General features: G+C 36.9%; 1 protein-coding gene across 1 annotated transcript; it reads right to left on the bottom strand.

Annotated features, from left to right (window-relative positions):
• Positions 1–4: 4 nt before the first annotated feature.
• On the bottom strand, positions 5–20427 carry LOC140164277 (uncharacterized). The gene is made up of 4 exons (XM_072187545.1): positions 20404–20427; positions 14281–14983; positions 13786–14075; positions 5–28 (listed from the first exon to the last, which is right to left on the bottom strand). Exons 1-4 carry the CDS (start codon positions 20425–20427, stop codon positions 5–7), a joined length of 1041 nt encoding a protein of 346 aa, XP_072043646.1.
• Positions 20428–20701: the final 274 nt, after the last annotated feature.

Genomic DNA, 20701 nt, shown 5'->3' on the forward strand with positions numbered 1-20701 from the left:
TGATCTATTCTGCTGTTGACTGTTTTCCCTGGAAAGAAGAAATACCAATATGTGGCTTTAAAGGGATCAGATTTGATTTTTTAATACAGGTAATCATACGAACATATTCATCTGCAAAGTGATACCAAGTTATTAGATACCAAGTTATGTATCCAACAATATTGCTATTGCGCATTACATGCTACAAAACATTAATAAATCACGTGTACAAAAGTTATGTTGTGGAAATTTGCGTCATGTGATTTGGGTCGCATTTATATATACCTGTGATATCATTTTCTTTAAAATGTTGTGCTCTTCCTATTTTGCTCTTAAAACACAATTGCCCACCCCTAACTTCGGCGCTGCTGGTGATCACGTGTCAATCCGTTATAGCGCAGGCTTTGACGAACATTATTTATTTAATTTCATAAATTCCACTTTCTCAAAAACGTTATTGCTATTTCAAGTTTCACTACTGTTATATTTTCATACTGAAATATATGAGATACTTTGATAAAGACAGTTCTAATATATTTTTCCACATGTCTTCCAAGCATGGCATGTCACCTTGGAAGACATGTGGAAAAATATATTAGAACTGTGTTTATCAAAGTAGCTCATATAAGTAGTACAACCTTATTAGTATCGATAATATTATAGGCTACTCATTAACTTTTTGTCATGTTTCGAAAAGAAAAAAAACACGTTTTGTCATGTTTTATATTTGTTGATTTATTGTGTCTTGTTTTTTCTTTGTTATTTTCTGAACGCACCGTCGGGTAGACGTGTGCCGCTAATACAAAAGTATCTGTTCTAATATTAAAATAAAACTATACTCTCCGGCAAGATAGTTGTCTGTGAGATATCGAGCTATCATGAAAACAGTCTAGCCCCCTCTGTCGTTCTGATTGCTTTAACTCATCAGAATGTTGTATCCGACTACTGACAACGTTGATCGAAGCTGGCGCTAGAGTGCTACACTGCTCAACTATCGAAATTATACGCTGTCGAAGTATTGATGTAACAGGATTAACTACCATAGCAACAGATAAATAAAATTTTGAATAGATCGCCCTGAACTACACCGTTCACGCGGTACCTATGCATTGAACCATAGATGTCAAAGAAATGCTAACCTCTCGCACCTGTTAGATTAGTATCTTTGAAAAGAGTGGTATTGTATTCAATCTATGACTGCAGACATACACAGGTGATGCGTGCAACCTGATTGTAGTACAAGGATCTATTCAAAAATGGTAGTTAATCCGATTATTACGTAACTTCGACAGCGTATACTACAGAATTTGACAAACTCATAATCAGTGCAATGACTGTACTAGACTGGATCTATTTTGGAAATAAACTTTTAATTTTTCATAAGGTCATATCTTAAAATCCTGTCCATAAAATGAATAAAAATAACACAAAGGATTACTTCAATACCCTACTCTAAACACCTATCAGTAACCAAGCAGTTGTCCAACTGACACAACAGCAAAAATCACTGACACGGAACAGCTTCCTGGACCACATTGATTCACAGGCGAATAATTGGCACCCAGCAAAAGAAATGTGTGAGAATGCGTACAAGATCCTTATACAGGTGATTATTTCCAAAGAGTAAGTGGAGTAGTGTGGAAAAGAGCTGCTTCTGGTTTTCACACACTTTCTTCAAGAAACAGGTCATGTTCCTCACTATTCCAGTTACTAACCCATAGCAAAAAGAAAAGTTTCCCGGTGACCACCCGATGACCATTCGGTGGTCATCAGAAACCTTTCGGGTACCTTTTCCAGAGTTATCCGAAAGTGCCTGCTAGCGGATACCTTGCGGATACCTAATTAAGTTATCCAAAAGTTTTCGGGTAGACATCCGGAAGTCTCCCCAAAACTCAAATATTTCAAATGAGTTACCCAGAAGGTTCCCAGAAACATAGATTCTTTGCAGGAGTTACCCGGTGGTTACCCGGTGGTTATCCGCTTTTAATTTGACCTTGAAAATAGCATAAAGCATCTTAAGAATGCATTGTGGGTGGGTATATGGTCAAAGGTCACTGAATGAATTCAAAATGGAGCAGCTAGCTGTTGGCAGTTGGAATATATTTGTGCAGAATATTCAAGTTATTTGTGGTCCAAAATGTATGGATTTACATGTAGGACATTACAAGATGTTTACTAATTAATCTGGAACATGCTGTAGGAATTATAAAGCATTGAATGCTTGATTTCATATGATAATGCAGGTAGGAAAATTTGTATGAAATGATTTGTATATTGATGCAGTCTTTATACATGTACCTAATATATGCCACATTTGAATGTTTTAGTTTATATCTTTTCTAGTAAATCATACATGATTTTGACAGTAAATTAATGTCAATTAAATTACTAATCATCAGCTAATGTGTCAATTAACTGATATAAGCTTAAATGTTAAGCTATTTGTTGTAAATAAATTATAATATTTGATATAAAAAATATATGCTGTGTGTCATCACATTTAGGTACTGTAATATGATATCATGACAATTTGGTTGTACATTAATTAAGGTATGCACCTTATAAAGGTGTGAACCAAATTACATCAGAAGAATATTTTTGTACAATACCTACAATTACATATACACTTTCAAGTGTCTTATTGCAAGATAGCATTTTATAAGCTCAACTGCCATGCCTACAGAGTTGTATTTCTCCAAAAACTACAATTCAAATAATAAGCTTATAAATACTAACTGTCTAATAAATTTGTGCATTATACTCATGAATTTGTATTTCTGCATTCCCCAAAAGGTCAACAGGAAGTCTCCAAAGAGGTCACCAGGTATATTGTCACCAAAAGTTATCCGCTAGGTCCCCGAAAAGTTATCGGGTAGTTATCCGCTAGTTCCCCAAAAAGGTCACCGGGTAGTTACCCGCTAGTTTCCCAAAAAAGTCATCCGGTAGTCATCCGGTACCTATTACCTGAAAGGTATCCACTATGGTTTCCCAAAAATTTATCGGGTAGTCACCCGCTACCTATCTAATTTGCATGTGAAATTTGCCGGTGTCTACCCGGTGACTATCGGGAAGTTATCCGGAAATGTCTCATTTTTTGATATGGGAATAGATTTCTTGTGTTGGGTGCCAATTAATGGGCAGCCTGTGAATGTGGTTCAGGAAGCTGTTCTATGTCAGTGCATTTTGCTGTTGTGTCAGTTGGATAACTGTTCGCTTACTGACCAGTGTTTGGAGTAGAGTATTGAAGTTATCCTGTGAGTAATTTGGGTTCATTTAAATGGACAGGATTTTAAGATAATTCGTCGGCCGTATCACATACTGACGTATTTGCAAAATACGCTTTTATGATAAAATCGAACTTGGAGACTGATTTTCATTTGCTGCATAATCTTGATTAAGATATTATTGTCGATTAAAACCAGTTTAACAGTAATGCAAATATACCACATTTTCAATATAATTCACTTATTACTATCAGAGCATAACTTATTCTGTAAAAAATCAATATTAAATAAAATACGTCACTATGTGAAAAGGACTAATTTCAATTTCGCCGTTCAAATGACAAATACGTCAGTATGTGAAACAGATGCGTAAATACGTCAGTATGTGAAAAGGACAAAACAGCAATTTTGCGGTGCATTGACAGAGTCGCGCAAATACGTCAGTATATGAAACGGCAAATTCTTCAAATTTCAGATACGATATACTGGGCTTGCGCAGTACAGGTGATCGGCAAATACGTCGTTATGTGATGCAGACATTTCAAGGTTTTGTAAATACGACATAATTAAATTAATTAATATCTTACTAATTAAGCCACTTTGAGGCATGTTAATAATAGAGTAGAACATAACAAACTAACATAACAATTTTCTCAAAAATGTTAAAAATGTCGAATACGTCAGTATGTGATACGGCCGACGAATTGTAACGTGTCATGTCAAAAGCAGACACTTTTGGGCAGGATCGTAAATGGAGAAATAGCCAAAAATCTGCCCGGGTGATTTTTTCACAATTTGGGTTTGTTGCGAATTTGTGATGATATTAATATTAAAAATATTGTGTGATAATTTCACACCGGAATAAAACTTGTATTTTTTGAGAAATTTTTCATGGTAGTTCCTTCTCTCAACATTGTCAATAATATTTTTAAAGGCCGATAGCTCAATTTCACATTTTATAATACCATAACTTACGAACTCATTTTCTTCGCTTAGGAATGTCCTTAGGAATTTCATTGGGGGGGGATGGCGTTATGGAGCAAAATATTTCTATATTTAAGATATGTAAAAACCTCAAAATTTATAACCTGCCCAAAAGTGTCTGATTTTGACATGACACGTCACATATGACCTGGTGAAAAATTACAAGTTTCTTTTTGAGGCCAGTTTATGCGCTTATTTAAGCATCTAGCGGCAAGTTCGCGTAAAAGTTGGCAACCCAATTATTTTGGTTAATTCGGGTATGCTGAATTCAAATATTGGAACGCCGTCACCCTAAAAATAACCCAACCCCTACATGTTAATATGGGGGAGGGGGCATTACAAATGCCCGAAGTTCATTATACAAAATTATTCGTCTGGGTGTAAAGATCACAAAAATATGTGCGCGTAGGACATGCAAATACCAGGAAGATAGATGATAAATAAGTAAAAATTCCATTGCATCCTATGGAATCCTTTTTTTTTGAAACTTTGCTGTGTAACATGCTAACTAGACATTATAGTACAAACTATTCTTTTTCATCACCAAATTGACGCATTTGATTACGCAATGACGCATTTAATTACGTAATCGACGTAATTTGTTGCGCTTTGACACATTTCATTGCGCAGTTGACGCATTTTATTACGCTTTGATGTAACTTGTTGTGTAATTGACGCATTTCGTTACGCTTTGACGCATTTCGTTGCGCGATTGACGTAATTCGTTACGCATTGACGCACATTTTATCGTATATGTGACTGGACACCACGAATCAGCCGTAAAGTCGGCCCGGTCAATTTTGTTTTATTTCATGTTTAGAAAATATATACCACAAGCTTTAAAATGGTATATCATTTGACTTCAAACTATATCCAGAAGCGGGGTTCCTTCAAGAAAATTGTAGCTTTTTTCGGTACATTCTACCGCTCTTTGACACAATCAAAGAGCTCGGGGTCGCTTCCGGGTCAAAAGACACTTCCAGGTTGAATGTCACTTCCGGATTGCGAGGTCAAACCCCGAATTTTTACTTCGATACGTGCTATAGAACGAAAAATACGATATTACCCCTGACAAAATTAATTTTTAAGCGCATCCATCTTTCGACCTCTCGACCCTCGTAGGTAGTTTAACCGAATAACCGAATTTGACGCTGATGTTTTTCTTATTTTAAAACTTCGGTGTTTTTAAAACAAAAACTGGTGTTTCTATAACAAAAACACCCCTTGAGCGTCATTTCGGGTCAAAGGTAACTTCCGGGTCAAATATCACTTTTGATTTTTTTTTTTAACTTTTGTTTTTAATGTTGTTTTAATTTTTTTGAAATTTGAACCTTCCTAAACCACCCCTTCGTCAAAATGCACCAATCCGAAGCGACCTTTGACCTCGGTTGGTCTTTTGACCCGAACCGGAAGTGACCTTTGACCTCGGTTGACCATTGACCCGAACCGAAAGTAACCTTTGAGCTCGGTTGACCTTTGACCTCATGAATACTAAGTAGGCTATAAAGACTATCCTTTCTACTGGGTCACACTGAGTCGGACTGATCTTACATGCCTAGAGCAAAAATAAATTCATGGAAATAGCTTGATTTGTTTTTGCGTGACATTGCTATTACTGAAAATGGACGAAAACTGCATGTGTGTAATTACATTGCAAAGACATCATAACACATCGTCCAGCCTCACTGTGCAATATATTGGAAAAATCCTACATTCTTTCATAGGAAATACACCAAATTTGGCACAAAAAGTGAGAGCTTACAATGGTAAATAATTCTTGATAAGATATTAAGTGAAACACTTCAATATGAGATCAGATATTTAGGTTGAAAAAACATACTTTTTATGTGATTTTTACCCCAAAAATATCATTATTACAGAGGATATAACTTTCCTTCCAAGGATCCTACGCAGTAAACTTTAATCTTCTTCGTCACGTAGCTGTGGGTTTGCCAATATATTGTGGACATAAATGCATGCTGTGACACTAAGGACGAACCTTCTCTATACTTTTATGAAAAATCCATCTCTGCCGGCATTTCAAATGAGGAAACTCACACTCCGCAATAATTGGCTTCAAACTGCCGCCAAAGAAAGAACAGTTTAAGGTCACTCAAGCGTAGCAGATCCTTTATTCCATACAAGGATTGCTTCGTAACATCATAAATAAACAATAAATATCGACTTTTTAGAAGAAGTAAGAACAGGACACAACAAATACTGCATAACATTTTCCAAATAACTTTGTGTTGAATGGTTAGTAATTTTACAGACTTTCAAACCGGTTGCTTTGTCAAAACTTGGAATTCACCATTTTTACGCAATCCTCTGTAACTTCTACTTGAAACGTCCATTTTTTAAAATTAAAAAAAAACTGAGAAATTTAAATATATGTAAAACTTCCTCGGTATAAATCATTATGGGACACCCTGTATGTGTTTTACTCTCTCATAGAGAAATACCTTCAACTGGTTGTAGGACAATATCTTCCAAAGACACCACATTACTAAGAGCTCGTGTTGGTAAAAAAATGCAACGGTGACAAATCATTTTATGTTGCGGCACTTTAAGGCTACATGCTCTTTTTGGTTGAAATTTTTGGCGGGAAATAATCCCGCCAAAACATTAAAGTAATCTTTTCCCACAACTAAATATCATAGTCAAGAAATTAATGATGCACCTGGTAGCTTAGATCATAACTTTCATTATAATTAGTTGCAATTATCCCAGATAATTCTTGATTTGTTTTTACAGAGTCTTGAATTATCGATGTTTTTGATCAAAAAACATCACTCGGTGTATTTTGAAACTCGAGGCATTAACTCTTCTCAAATTAGCCCCAAATCATAATTTATTATATTCACGTGTAGCAAACACCAATGGGAATAATTGGACGTTGTTTGCGGAGCCTAAATTTGGTTTGATTTTATTTCACAATAATTCTAAGGTGAGAATTTTGACCTGACATTTCCTTTTTGGATTTCCAATTTAAATTCATTGATATGTGATATTTTGAATAAATAAAGAGTACGCTTACCTTTCTGCAACACTTCCCGGTATCATTAAGCATCTGCTGATAACCAACATTTTAGCTGAAAACAGCCCCTTTCTATCATTTTTGAACAAAATATGGTTCAAAAGTGCGTACACTACGCGTATATACTGGGACAGCGAGGTAATGCAGAGAGCTATTTACGGTGGGGTATCTATTGTAAGCTATTAGGGTAGGCCTATAGTATATCTTCCCGCAAGTGACAAGATGTGTCAAGCAGATACATACATAAGGGCGGTATATTCAAACGCTATTGTCTGGATCATTGCGTATCGATTGAGCACGTATACATGCAACACGGATGTGTGTGGTCCTCCCCAGGTTTTGACATGAATTACAAATGACGTCGTGAATGACCCAGCGTTTTCATTTTATTATTACTAAATTAATCGTCGTTTATCACGAGTCCTAAGAGTCGTACCAGTTCAATTCATCAAAATTAATTTGTATTAAATGAAAAACAAACATACAAGTAGAGTCATATGTCTTTCTATGACCGTATTCCTACCAAAATCTGATTTCAATACACTAGAAACGTGTTGATATGTATATCTTTGAAAATCGCCTAATGTTAACCACAGTCACCGTGGCACAGTAGGCATCTTTAGCATTCATAGTGCAATTGGCAGTGGTTCGAACCCCGGTGAAAATTTTAGTATTTTTTATTCTTTTTACTAATGCGCTGTGCCGTTTTTCAAACACGCCCCTGAATGAAACTGATGGGCAAGTACCCTTAATTGTGGAATAGCCTCCCACGTAACATCAGGGAGGCTTCATCACTTCACTCTTTCAAAGGAATGCCTAGGGAACCGCCCAACAGTTCGATGAAGCCCTATAAACAAAAGTCCTTTCGTTAGGGAGGGGGTCAAAAAGTCCGATTACGTTTGTAAAGAAGTAGTTACAACATCGGTCAAAGTTGACCTTTTTAAAGGATTTAATATATAATTGTAAAAATTTAGTATTTACTGAAGTACGATATTGACATTTTAAAGTGGTTGCTTCAAAATGATTTCAAATAAATTATAGAGTGCAGTACTCGCAACCTGCAACTTGCAAATTAAATTTTAAAGCAACTGTACCGCACTTTGATTCTTTTTTATTTGAAAATCCAGCAAGTCCTAATTTTTATGAAGAAAAATATTTCAAAATGACTTTATACTTGACTTAACTGCACAGGCCGGTGTGGCCTGTTGCTCTCTGCCGAGTAAGCCTCCTCCATTCAGTTCTGTCTGTTGCTTGTGTCTTTGCTTCTTGTGGGGTCATTCCCAAGTCCCTCTGAATTTGGTCCTTCAATCTGGTTGGTGGACGACCTGGTGGTCTTTTCTTGCTGAAGTCATTAATGTAGGCTTGGTGGGGAAGCCGATGTAAAGGCATCCTGAAGATGTGCCCAGCCCATTTCAAACGTCTCCGGCAGATAACATCGTTGATGGAGCAAGTGATGTTGAGACTCTGTCTGATGGAATTGTTGCGTATTTTGTCATCGCATTTCAAAAACATCCAGTCTGTGACGATCGGATTCACGTAACGCCCAGGATTCTGACCCATAGGTGGCAATAGGGAGGACGAGCGACTGATAGATCCTTACTTTCAGCGATCTGGTGATGTCATGGTTAGACCAGATGGTATTTTTCAATCTACCAAATGCCCAGGCTTCCAACTTTGTGCGACGTTTAATATCTACTGAGGGCACACTGCTACCCAGAAAGACAACGTTATTTACTTTGTCAATGGGCATTTGGTTTAGCATGATATCTCTTGGATCGTCAGACAAGATCTTGCATTTTGTTGGGTTAATTTTCATTCCCCAGCTGCTGCAGGCTTTTTCTAGTTCATTAGTGGAGATTTGCAGGTTCTCAAAGTCCATGTCCATGAGTGTGGTGTCATCTGCATATCGGATGTTGTTAATGCACATGTCACCCATCTGCACACCTGAGCCTAGATTTTGGATGTCCTTCATGACAAACTCCAGATATAGGTTGAAGAGGCATGGTGAGAGAAGACATCCCTGTCTAACACCAACTAGTACTTCAAACCAATCGGTGATCTTTCCATTTACCACGACTGAGCATTTGGTTTGCTCATACATTTTTGCAATGAGGTTCACCAATTTGGTGTCTACTCCTACTGATCGTAGACATTTCCAAAGGGTCTCCTCCATATGGTGTCAAATGCTGCTTTGAAATCTACAAAGTTCCAGTATATTGGAATGCGTCTTTCTTTAGCCTTTTCATAGATTTGTCGTACTGTAAATACCGCATCTGAGGTGCCTCTGGAACTCCTGAACCCACACTGTTCCTCTCTCAGATGGTTATCTACAGTCTGTTGTATTCGGTTAAGAACCATCCTACAGAATACTTTTCCCGGGATTGACAAGAGGGTAATAGCTCTGTAGTTGGCTGGGTCCAGTTTGTCGCCCTTTTTGTATACAGGGGTTATTAGACCTTTACTCCAGTCTTCAGGGATTTTTCCTTCAACCCAGGCGGTGTTGATGATCTTCAACAACATTTGCTTCATCATGGGTCCTCCTGCTTTCAACACTTCTGCTGAGATCTTATCCCAACCACACGCTTTGTTGTTTTTCAGCTTCTTGATGGCCTCTTCAACTTCATCTATTGAAAAGGGCAAACTTGCCGTCGTTTTATCTTTTCAGTTTCTGTTTCCGTATCCGTAATAGTTTTTGTAAGTCATTGTTATTCTGAAGTGGTAGTCTCCCAGGTATGACCAATCTTTTATTCTAGCCTTTTGTTAGTTACTGAAAATTTGAAGCTCGTGAATTTTAGTTTTCGTTTTGGTAAGTTATATTGATTTTTTACATAAAACCTTGAGATGTGCGGTTGGGTGCCAATCTAGACAAAAGAAGAGTCTAAATTTTACGGTCCTAAATTCGCGGTAAATTGTACGGCTTCAATTGACTTGTGTTTAGGTATATGCACTTACGCCTAGACGTAAGTGCCTCGTAAAAAAGTCTTGCATTGAAATATATGGTCGAATCCAACCAAAAGTGTACACGGCATGTTCAGGGCCATAACTTAAAAGTGTTAATCAATTGGCATTCGTTTTTGTATTGTGTTTATTCGCTTTGATCATACGCTTCGCGCCATATATAATAAGACCCCTTCTGTGAAAAACTTAGACACAGAGACCCCAAAACATGCTATTTTTACCCATTTTTTCAAAATATTTTTAAGGTATTTTTAAAAACATCTAAATCAGTTATGATAAGAAGTCATTGGATTGAATCTAAATTGATTTTCAGAAAGGTGTGTATTCAAAGATTGCCTGTTCAATTTTTCACATATTTGTACATAATTATGAATTTTTGTGATAATTTTTGAGTGGTATTTTTTTACATTACCTACGAATACAATTTTTCATAGCACTAGATATATCTTTAAAAATGGAAATCACTAATAAATGCGCAATTGATACAAGCTTTGATATGTCCAATACTGAAATGCATTGCATTCGGACATCTTTATTATTGTGTTTAGCTGCCAGAAATTCTAAATGGCACAAAGGTAGGTTTGGTAAAAATATGCATTACCTCCGAATACATGTTAAAAGCTGTGTCATTTCCACAAAGTGAGAGAATAGTAAACAATAGTTAAGCAATAGGTGCAGGGTAATGCACTCTTTATTTATACCAAGTTTCAATAGCCTGCGTTTAAATATTTCTGAGATGTCAACAATAAAAGCAAGTATTCGTAGGTAAATTTCGGTAACCGAATGTTACCTACGAATACAATTTGACATCATGACAGTATTGTGAAACACCGCCATTCATGCCAATGCCCATATTGGTACATAACGAAGGCCTGTATGTTTGCTATCTAATCATATGTCAATGAAAGTTGCGAATTCACATACATGTCCACCATGCAAAAGTGAATACGGCTTAATTGTTGAAAAATATATACTGAAATAGACGACGGTCTGCTCATTTGAAAGAAAAATCAGATTCAAAGAAGATTAGAAGGGATAAATACTTGGATTTGTCAACTGTCGTGTGTGCTTCATTTTAAATGTTTACGGACCTTCTGGTTTCTGAGTAATTTGTGTCCAAATTGATTTATTCGAAGGTAACTTTTGACGTTTTCGCTAAGGTTACCTACGAATACCATGGAAAAACGACTGTTCTCATTGTCTCATGATCTAGACAACACAGTGATGGACCCTGGTTTAAAGCTAATTGTAGTTGCCCTCAAACGAAAGGCCACAAGACGTAACTGACTCCAAGATGGACTTCACAAGTCTGCAATAACGGTTTTAAGCGATTTGTGTGCAATTAAGCAAATTAAAGTCACTTTAGTGCCTTTGTTTCTTACTTCAATCCTCTTTCAACCGCTGTGAACCGACATTATTAATACATGATAGTAAACGCACATAAAGAAAATAATACATTCAAAGTGCTTTATAAAATGAAGTTTTGATTGCGATATCCACCAAAAGTCTAATTCTTACCTACAAATACTGAAATGTTACTTACGAATACAGCATAATACATGACATGTGTAATGAAGTGTCCCTACCAATGGAAATTAATTGTCAAAACTTTAAGCGGTACCCCGGACACTATTATTACCCATATACGGATTCATTCAACAATTATTTATTATGTAAAATTGCTGATTAACTACTTGTATATCAAAATAAAGTGTTCAAAATCTTTATGTTTTTTGATCTAAGGTAATAGCATTTATTCATTTGGACGTACCATCTGAAAGAGATCTAAAACTACCATTTTATTAATTCATTACCATAATAGCAAAATTTAAACCTCTAAACTCAATATAGATATTGTTAAATCGCTCATGTTACCTACGAATACCCGGGTTTCTTCACCTTTTCATTGTATAAAGCGTTAGGCGTATGCGTATAATTCCTAATATTCTTGAAAACATATATCCTACTCGTTCTTGTGTAAATTGATTCATACTCATTTGATAAATAAAATACAGAAACTGACCTAAACTTCATTTTCAAAAATAAATTAGCATAAATTGACTAAGATCATATTGATCGCGTTATAAAAATAAAAACAAATATTTTCTGGTTGAGCTAGCATTTTCCTGACACCCTGTGGTCTACATTACACGAAAAAAAGCGTTAATGGGAATATTCCATTTGTTTTAGGTTGATTAGTATTGCGATAGTGAAAGCATCCTAGTGGTATTCGTAGGTAACATTGGGTTTTGATATCACATTTACTATCACACGTCCTGGATTTATTTTTCAAGATTAGTAATGGCACTTTTGGTTCCTATAAGGCCAATATGTCATCAATCAATGGGCAAAAGGAAAAAATTGTGGAGACATTTTTGTTTCGGACTTTTATTTTTGGCCCGTGGACACTTTTGGTTGGATTCGACCATATACTAACCATGTTGCCAAGTTATAAGCAAAAGTCTTTCATATTGGCGATGAAACGAGCGTCTAAAATAGTCAAATATCTCCCAATGAGGCCCGTACAAGTGGTGATTTGGTAATCATGTTTTATATTGAAATGCAATACAAAAGAATTGCATTGAAGCAAAGATAATTTATTCTATTCATGGCAAGCTAATCTGATAATTGGTTGGGCCTATATGCAAGACTCGGGTTTATTTTAAATGTTTATTTTCAGTCATGGATCATACTGATAAATTTCGGAGGGAGGGAGGGAGATACTTAAGTTGAGACTGAACAAGCGAGAGTGGGAGGGGGTGAGGAAGAAAGAGAGGAGAGGGAGAGACGGAAAGACTAGAAAGAGAAGAACTCGAGAGGAGAGAGTAGGGACCGGGGGACCGGGGAGGGAGTGGGTAGAATGATCATGGGGGGGGGGGGGGAAGGAGGAAGCAAAATAGGGAGATAGACATTGATACGAGGGAAGGGCGACACTGTGGCCCTGCACAAGTGCATTGGGGTGCGATATGCTCATAAGCGGGCCTTTTGTGATTTTAGAGCTTATTTTCAACGTTTTTACAGAAAAAGTTGACTTTGTCATTCGGATTGGCATGCATCAAAGACGAGAGGGCGCTAGGCCATTAAAAACAGCGGTGTTGTCTCTCCCGCTTTTATTGACATAAGCAACTGCCTCTTTTGAAATAAGCTGATTGGTACTTCAAAGTTAACAATGAAGTCATGTTACAGTAAACTTACTAAATCCCTTGCGTTTTCGTATCTGAACAATAGACTTACGGAAACTGAAAAGATAAAACGAGCCTTGCTGTAGCAGTGTTGACAGGCTCCGGGATGGAGTTAAGAATATTACAGTCCCTGGGGAATTCTGTATTCAGATGTTTACTGAAGTATTCCTCCCAGCATTTCATTACCTCCTCTGGGGCTGTTTTCAGTGAACCATGTTTGTCTTTGGCTGCAGTTTGAACTTTGGTTTTATCACCTGCTAGCTTTGTGACTTTCTTGAAGAGATCATGGCTTATGTTCTTTGCATGGGCTTCTTCCATTTCTTGAACGTCTTTTTCAAGAAGTTTTCTTCTTGTTTGGAGCTGACGGGTTGTTTAACATCAAGACTCTGGCTTTCCTTCTCAAGTGGTACATTTTCCTGACTTCTTCAGGCAATCCCTTCACTTGGCGAGCCCTCCTAATACCAACTGATTCTTCAGTAATTTTGTTTGTGGTGTCTCTGAATTTAGCCCACAGGTCTTCTACATCAGTATCCTCCAGTTGAAGCAGGGGTTCAAAAGTACCACCAATCTTGGCTCTGAACTCTTCTGCAATCAGGGGGTTGATAAATCTACTGACGTCATAGCTTTTTGGAGTTGTTTTCAGGCGTTTGGTTCTGACTGGTGCTGACACCACTTTAGCGATCACTAGATTGTGATCTGAGCCCACATCAGCTGAGCAGTATGATCGGCAATTCTGGATGCTACTTAGGTTCTCCTGTTGAGTTATGACGAAGTCAATCATATTTTTGTATTTTCCCACAAGGTGAAGTCCATGTTACCTTTCTAGAGGCTTTATGCTGGAAGTGGGTGTTACAGACTGTCAACTTGTGGAGCATGCAGAATTCCAACAGTTTCTCCCCTCGGCTATTGATCTTACCAATACCATACTTGCCCATTGCGGGGGTCCAAGCTTTACTGTCAGAGCCTATTTTGGCGTTGAAATCCCCCATCAAGATAAGTTTCTCCTTCTTATTGACATTCTGAAGGTGATGTTGCAGCCCATCATAAAATTCATCACTCTCTGCATCACTGTGTGCAGTGGTGGGGGCGTAAACATTAATGATGTTGAGTATTCCTTCCTTCATTTTGAACTTTGCTGTTAGGATTCTAGAAGAGACAGATTCATAGCTGACAAGGCATTCAAGAAGTGGCTGTGATATTAGAAGCCCAACACCTTCTCTTCCTATGCCATCTTTCCTACCTGCTAGAAGGATGGTGTATTCATCTTTGTTGATGAGTGTTTCGGATTCTGTCAGGTGTGTTTCACAAAGGCCAAGGATGTCAAGGCCAAATCTTCTAACCTCATCCAGGAGGATTTCCCAATGACCTTCCGTCCTAAGCGTCCTGACATTCCAGGTTCCAACATTAATACCACTGGAGCTCCTTTTCTTTGTAGGTTCCTCTACAGCAGACTTTGTTAGAGTTGCCCGTTTTGTCACTTTTGGCTTATTTGTCACAGTGCAGCTCCTTGTATTTGAGGCCTGCTTGACTGTGGCTTTTGTCACATTTTGGCATTTTGTCGACTTCCGGCTACTTACGCTGATCCTGGTTGTCTTCCTTCTTTCTTCCTCTGGCTGTACCTGTGGAGATGGCAACCAAACATCCGGCGGATTCTTAGCACCCCTGCCACTCTGTTGCCGACGAGCAGCCACCGGGACTCGGGGCCTTAACGGGGGTCGACTTTCATGATTGGAGTTTTACTCGATAGAGTGTTGACCTGCTTTACATACTGGGCACACGGGTTCGGGTTTTCCTTCCCAAAGCAATATTCTATAGCCTTCCAGACTGCTCCAGCAACCTTTCAGGCCATAGGCTATTGCCTCCAGAGCCCCCGTCTGTTAACTATGCCGCGAGGCAAAGCCGTAACAGGTGGTCCGCGATTGACATGCAATCTTCGAGAACGTGAGAACGTGGGGGTTGGTAACTACAGAGAGGCGATTAGGAACAGGAGGGCTGATGGAATTGCCTCCTGCGTCTACAACCTTAAGTATAGTAAGAATAGCATCAACTTATGCAAAGGGTAAGCTGCATGCGGGAGAAAGGCAAGGGCATGCAGGGAGAAAGAGGGGTTAGGTAAGGAGAGCAAAGCAAAGGTTGGAAGTGCGCATCATGCAGCCATTTACCACCCATTTCAAAATAAAATGGAATTATTGTTTCTTAAACATGATCAATATCCTAGCAATGTCGCACCCCTCCACAGCCCCATCGACCATAGCGACGGCCCTGTGTCCAATGAATACGGGTTGGAATTTTCGATATTTGACACTTACGTTAGAGTGGAGGGGGGAGGGGGTTAGCCTTCCAACGAAAGGACTTTCGTTTATAGGGCTTCATCGAACTTTTGGGTTGTTCCCTTAAGTGTCATTTGTATCTAGAATGTTGATATTTTTGGTAATTTGATTTTCTCTTTTGTGTATGCGCTCTGATCGTTCTGTAAGAGCGCCTTATAAGAAGATTTTGTATGTATGTATGTATATGTAATGTATTTCCAAGCTTGGGCGGGAATCATACCATGGGTCACTCCATATGAAATCAAGGAGGCTCCCCACCTGACCCCCTCAGATTTGCTTTATATTTTAGTCATAGATTGTACCTGTAAAAATATTAAAAACCTGCAAATTTGAGGTCTGTAGCTCTTACGGATTTTCTGTGGCAGTCATTTAAAGTTGGAGTAGGTTGGTCTAAAATTCGGAAGGCTTAAAAGTCAAATTGGCCCCAATATTGAAAATAAAATGGAAATAAAAGTAAAAGAGGGCCAATAACTACGCATGTAGTCATTTATTTCAATATTGTGGCCATTTTGACTTCTAAGCCTTCCGAATTCGGCACATTTGGAGTACATGCAATCATAAGAAAATTGTCAACTTTGGGCTTGTCGGTTTATATGAAGTCAACCTATAAAATTACTGGGATTCAGCAAAGTTGTAATTGAAGACTAGTAGTCATATAAAAGTGATGTTTTATAAATTTTGAAGGTGGACCACATCGACTTCGGGCCCCTGAAAATGTTGAATTTGCAATAAATTTCATCTTCGTGAGGGCGCTGTTCGAAATGTAAATGAAATGTGAGGTCAATTTTTTGGATATGCATTGTATTTAACCTATTTATAGCATCAGTGACAACAAAAAATAATTAATCTGACATTGACTTTGGGCCCCCTGAAAATGTTGAATTTGCAATAAATTTCATTTTCGCGAGGGCGCTGTTCGAAATGTAAATAAATTGTGACCTCAATTTTTTGGATATGCATTTGTATTTGTCCTATATATAGCATTAGTGACAACAAAAAACAATTAATCTGACAAAAAATGTGAATTTAGGGGGCTAAACTTGCCAGTTTACAAAACATTACATTTTTTCTTGCATATTTAATGACCCCATGACACAACACGCAATTAAAGGAATTTTTAATTTTTTTACTTTTTGATCAATTGGGCATGCAATTAGTGTGTATACAAGGTTTCAGACCTCTCTCTATTTTTATTAGGAAGGTACAGGCTCCCAAAGGTGAAATTTATTGAAAGGGCAACTTTTGGGTCCAAATTTAGATCCCCCTACTCCAACTTTAAATGGCTGCCATAGAAAATCTGTATATTGAAAATAAAATGGAAATAAAAGTAAATAGGGCCAATAACTACTCATCTAATCATTTATTTTCAATATTGTGGCCAATTTGACTTTTAAGCCTTCCAAATTCGGCATATTTGCAGTACATGCAATCATAAGAAAATGGTCAACTTTGGGCTTGTCGTTTTATATGAAGTCAACCTAGACAATTACTGGGACTTAGCAAAGTTGTAATTTAAGACTAGTAGTCATATAAAAGTGATGTTTTATAAATTTTGAAGGTGGACCACATCGACTTTGGGCCCCCCGAAAATGTTGAATTTGCAATAAATTTCATCTTCGTGAGGGCGCTGTTCGAAATGTAAATGAGTTGTGACCTCAATTTTTTGGATATGCATTGTATTTATCCTATATATAGCATCAGTGACAACAAAAAATAATTTATTTGACAAAAATGTGAATATAGGGGGGCTAAACTGGCCAGTTTACAAAACATTACATTTTTTCTTGCATATTTAATGACCCCGTGACACAACACGCAATTACAGAATTTTTTTATTTGTTTATTTTTTGATAAATTGGGCATGCAGTTAGTGTGTATACAAGGTTTCAGACCTCTCTCTCTTTTTATAAAGAAGGCACAGACTCTCAAAGATGAAATTTATTTAAAAGGCAACTTTTTAGTCCAAATTTAGACCCCCCTACTCCAACTTTAAATGGCTGCCACAGAAAATCCGTAAGAGCTACAGACCTCAAATTTGCAGGTTTTAATTTTTTACAGGTACAACATATGACTAAAATATAAAGCAAATCTGAGGGGGTCAGGTGGGGAGCCTCCTTGATTTCATATGGAGTGACCCCCATGCATACCGGGAATACCTATTATGTGGTTATAGTGTATTGATTTTTAACATTTTTAACATGACACTTGAACGAATATGATATGTTCAATAACATCACCTGTATATGTTTACAATGATGTATTGACTGCAACTTTTTTCAAAGACAGTAATCTTACAGGTGCGAGTGATCGCAGCATGATGTGAAAATTCTATAGAACTTTGATCCAGGTCTTTATCCCCAAAGAGTTTTTAATAGAAATAGAGTGGCAATAGATTATGTAATGCTTTGTTTGTTTGTTGCCGATTAGAGTTTGCGACAGGCTACACTCTCAGAACATTGGATACAAAAAAATGAATGGGCAGAAAACAGTTGGTTAAAAATGCCCAACAATGGTTAAGATTCTTGAAGTTGGGCAAAATACAGTTTAATACATGGATGGTCAAACCTGTCAATATGGTATTTACATAGGTTGGGTGAATTCAGAGTTCAAAAACCTTGGTAAAGAACACCCTTTTCCCGCGAATAAAGTTGGGAAAAGTATGGTTTTGCCCAACCATGGTCACATGGTGTTCCTTTGCGAACTGTGATTGGTCATTGTGTTGGGCAAAAATGCATTTCAGAAAACAAGATGGCCGATGAGTGGCTTGAACTTAAACGTAGAGCACATTAAAAAAATGCGACGTTTATTATACAACATTGAATAAGGGGAGCGGGGAGAGTCATTAAACTATGGAACCATCCCAGCAAATTATCACTTGATTGTAAATTTAGTTATATATAGCACGCAAGGATTTAAAACAATGTGACAGGTGGTTGACACGTTAATTAACATTTCTCATTCATTTGGATGAGAAAATTTTCAATTCTCATACTTTTGTCCAATTCTCATTGCTTTGAAAGAATTCTCATTATAAATTTTCTACTAGTGTCAATGAGCGCAGGATGACATGGGCGTCAAGAGTGGCTAACCATCAAAATATCGCACAACGAAAGTTGAAAATAATCTGTTTCTTTATTACTTTTTATGTTTCTCTTATTTTTGCATAAAAGAAACATATTGAAAAATTAAATCTTGTACACTAAAAATAAATCGGTTTTAGAGCTTCTTGACTCTAGGTGGTAACAAAAGGAAGATGGTCATTTGATAAGAATATGTTTTTGGTGAAAGCTGTATCCTCTGTTAATGTTATCAGCGTTATGAAATGAATAACAATCTTTTGCATCTAGGGCTTGCTTGGATTTTGTTGACTTGAAATCGCTGCTGTGTGTTTTATTCTTTGTTTATCAGAATAAAATGCTGCATCTGCCAAGCTATGACTGGGTGTACTTAATATATGTATGTACCCTCTACTAGTACCCATGTTAATGTCAAGTTCACAACATACGTACTTAGCCCGCATTCCAGGCATTCCTGACCAAGCTCTTTACGTGACATAATGCAATAATTTGTTTGTCTTTTAACATGTCTTGCGTGACAAAGAGAACAGTATTCACCTTGATAAAAATTAACATGCACATGTCTTTAATTTTACAGCAGAATGTGAAATATATATTTATCTTTAAATTTGTTTCAAGTGGAAAAAGAGAATCATTATTTGGATCATGATAAAACAGTAAAAACAGTAAAAACAATTTTGCATTGTGGTGTAATTGATGCATTCTTATGATTTCACGAAGAAACTCTTGATACACTTGATGCTACCACTGATTTCAGCCCTCTTTCCTAGTAAAAGTGGAACAATTGTGATTTTACCCTTTCGTGGTTAACTAAACATTATCTCGAGATTAAAACAAGCAAATTGAACAGAACAAACGGCATTTAAGAGCTAAGACTACGCCCTTTACTAAATAAAGCAAAAAAATTTAAATACATTTTATGAAAACAACAGCAACAACAACAAAAAACCTTCTAAGTAAAGAAATTACAAAATTTATAAATGCAAAATTCAACAAAAGCACTATATAATAATTAGGCATATCCAGCTAACAAGCAATAAACACTTTTATGACCAGTAGGCAATCAAGAATAAAAAGGGCCTGAATACGCAAAAGCGCTGTTCTGAGTAAACAACGTTTGTTGCAAATTCAACAAAAGCACTATATAATAAATAATAAGCAATGTTATGATCATTAGGCATATCTAGCTAACAAGCAATAAACACTTTTATGACCATAGGCATATCGAGAATAAAAATTGCCGAATACGCAAAATCGCTGTTCTGAGTAAATGGCGTTTAAAATTCAACAAAAACATTGTATGAAGAGCTTTGAACCCCTTACATGCACTTTTTTGACTTTTTGAGAAAAACAGCTTTTTTAGTTGTGCAAGTATTACTTGTTCGATTTGATTCAATTTGGGTTTGGATAAGGTGTTGATAAATAGAAACTAAAAGAATAGGTTTGGTACTATTTTCAAGCCTTCGTATTTATTATAGTATTTATTTTGTGCATGTAAGGGCTTTTGTAATAAAATGAATTTACCCCTTTTATAGAAAGCAACTTTGCAATCAAATTTGAGCCCATTTGCTTGCACTACTTTATTTCTACAGAAAAATGGAAATATCTCATTTACTTTTTTAATAATGATACTTTTAGTATCCGGCAAAATGCCATTTTTGAGCATTTCCGAAGCTACAACCTTTGTTAATTACAATGATTTTTTTTCAATCATACGCTGATGTAAGTCGTTGCGTCAACTTTTTAAGTAATGCCAACTTCTGAATTCAAGTTCAGGGAACTTAGAAAAATAAACAAGGTTCAAAGAACCAATTAGTTGAGTTCTTGTAACTCAACATGTACGTTGATGTAACTCGTTCATATTAAGGGGGTACTACACCCATCACATTTTTTTTTTTTTTTTGTGAAGAAATTACAGAAAAAAATTGGT

The sequence above is a fragment of the Amphiura filiformis genome, chromosome 11 (assembly GCF_039555335.1).
Source record: "Amphiura filiformis chromosome 11, Afil_fr2py, whole genome shotgun sequence".
Classification (NCBI taxonomy): Eukaryota; Metazoa; Echinodermata; class Ophiuroidea; order Amphilepidida; family Amphiuridae; genus Amphiura; species Amphiura filiformis.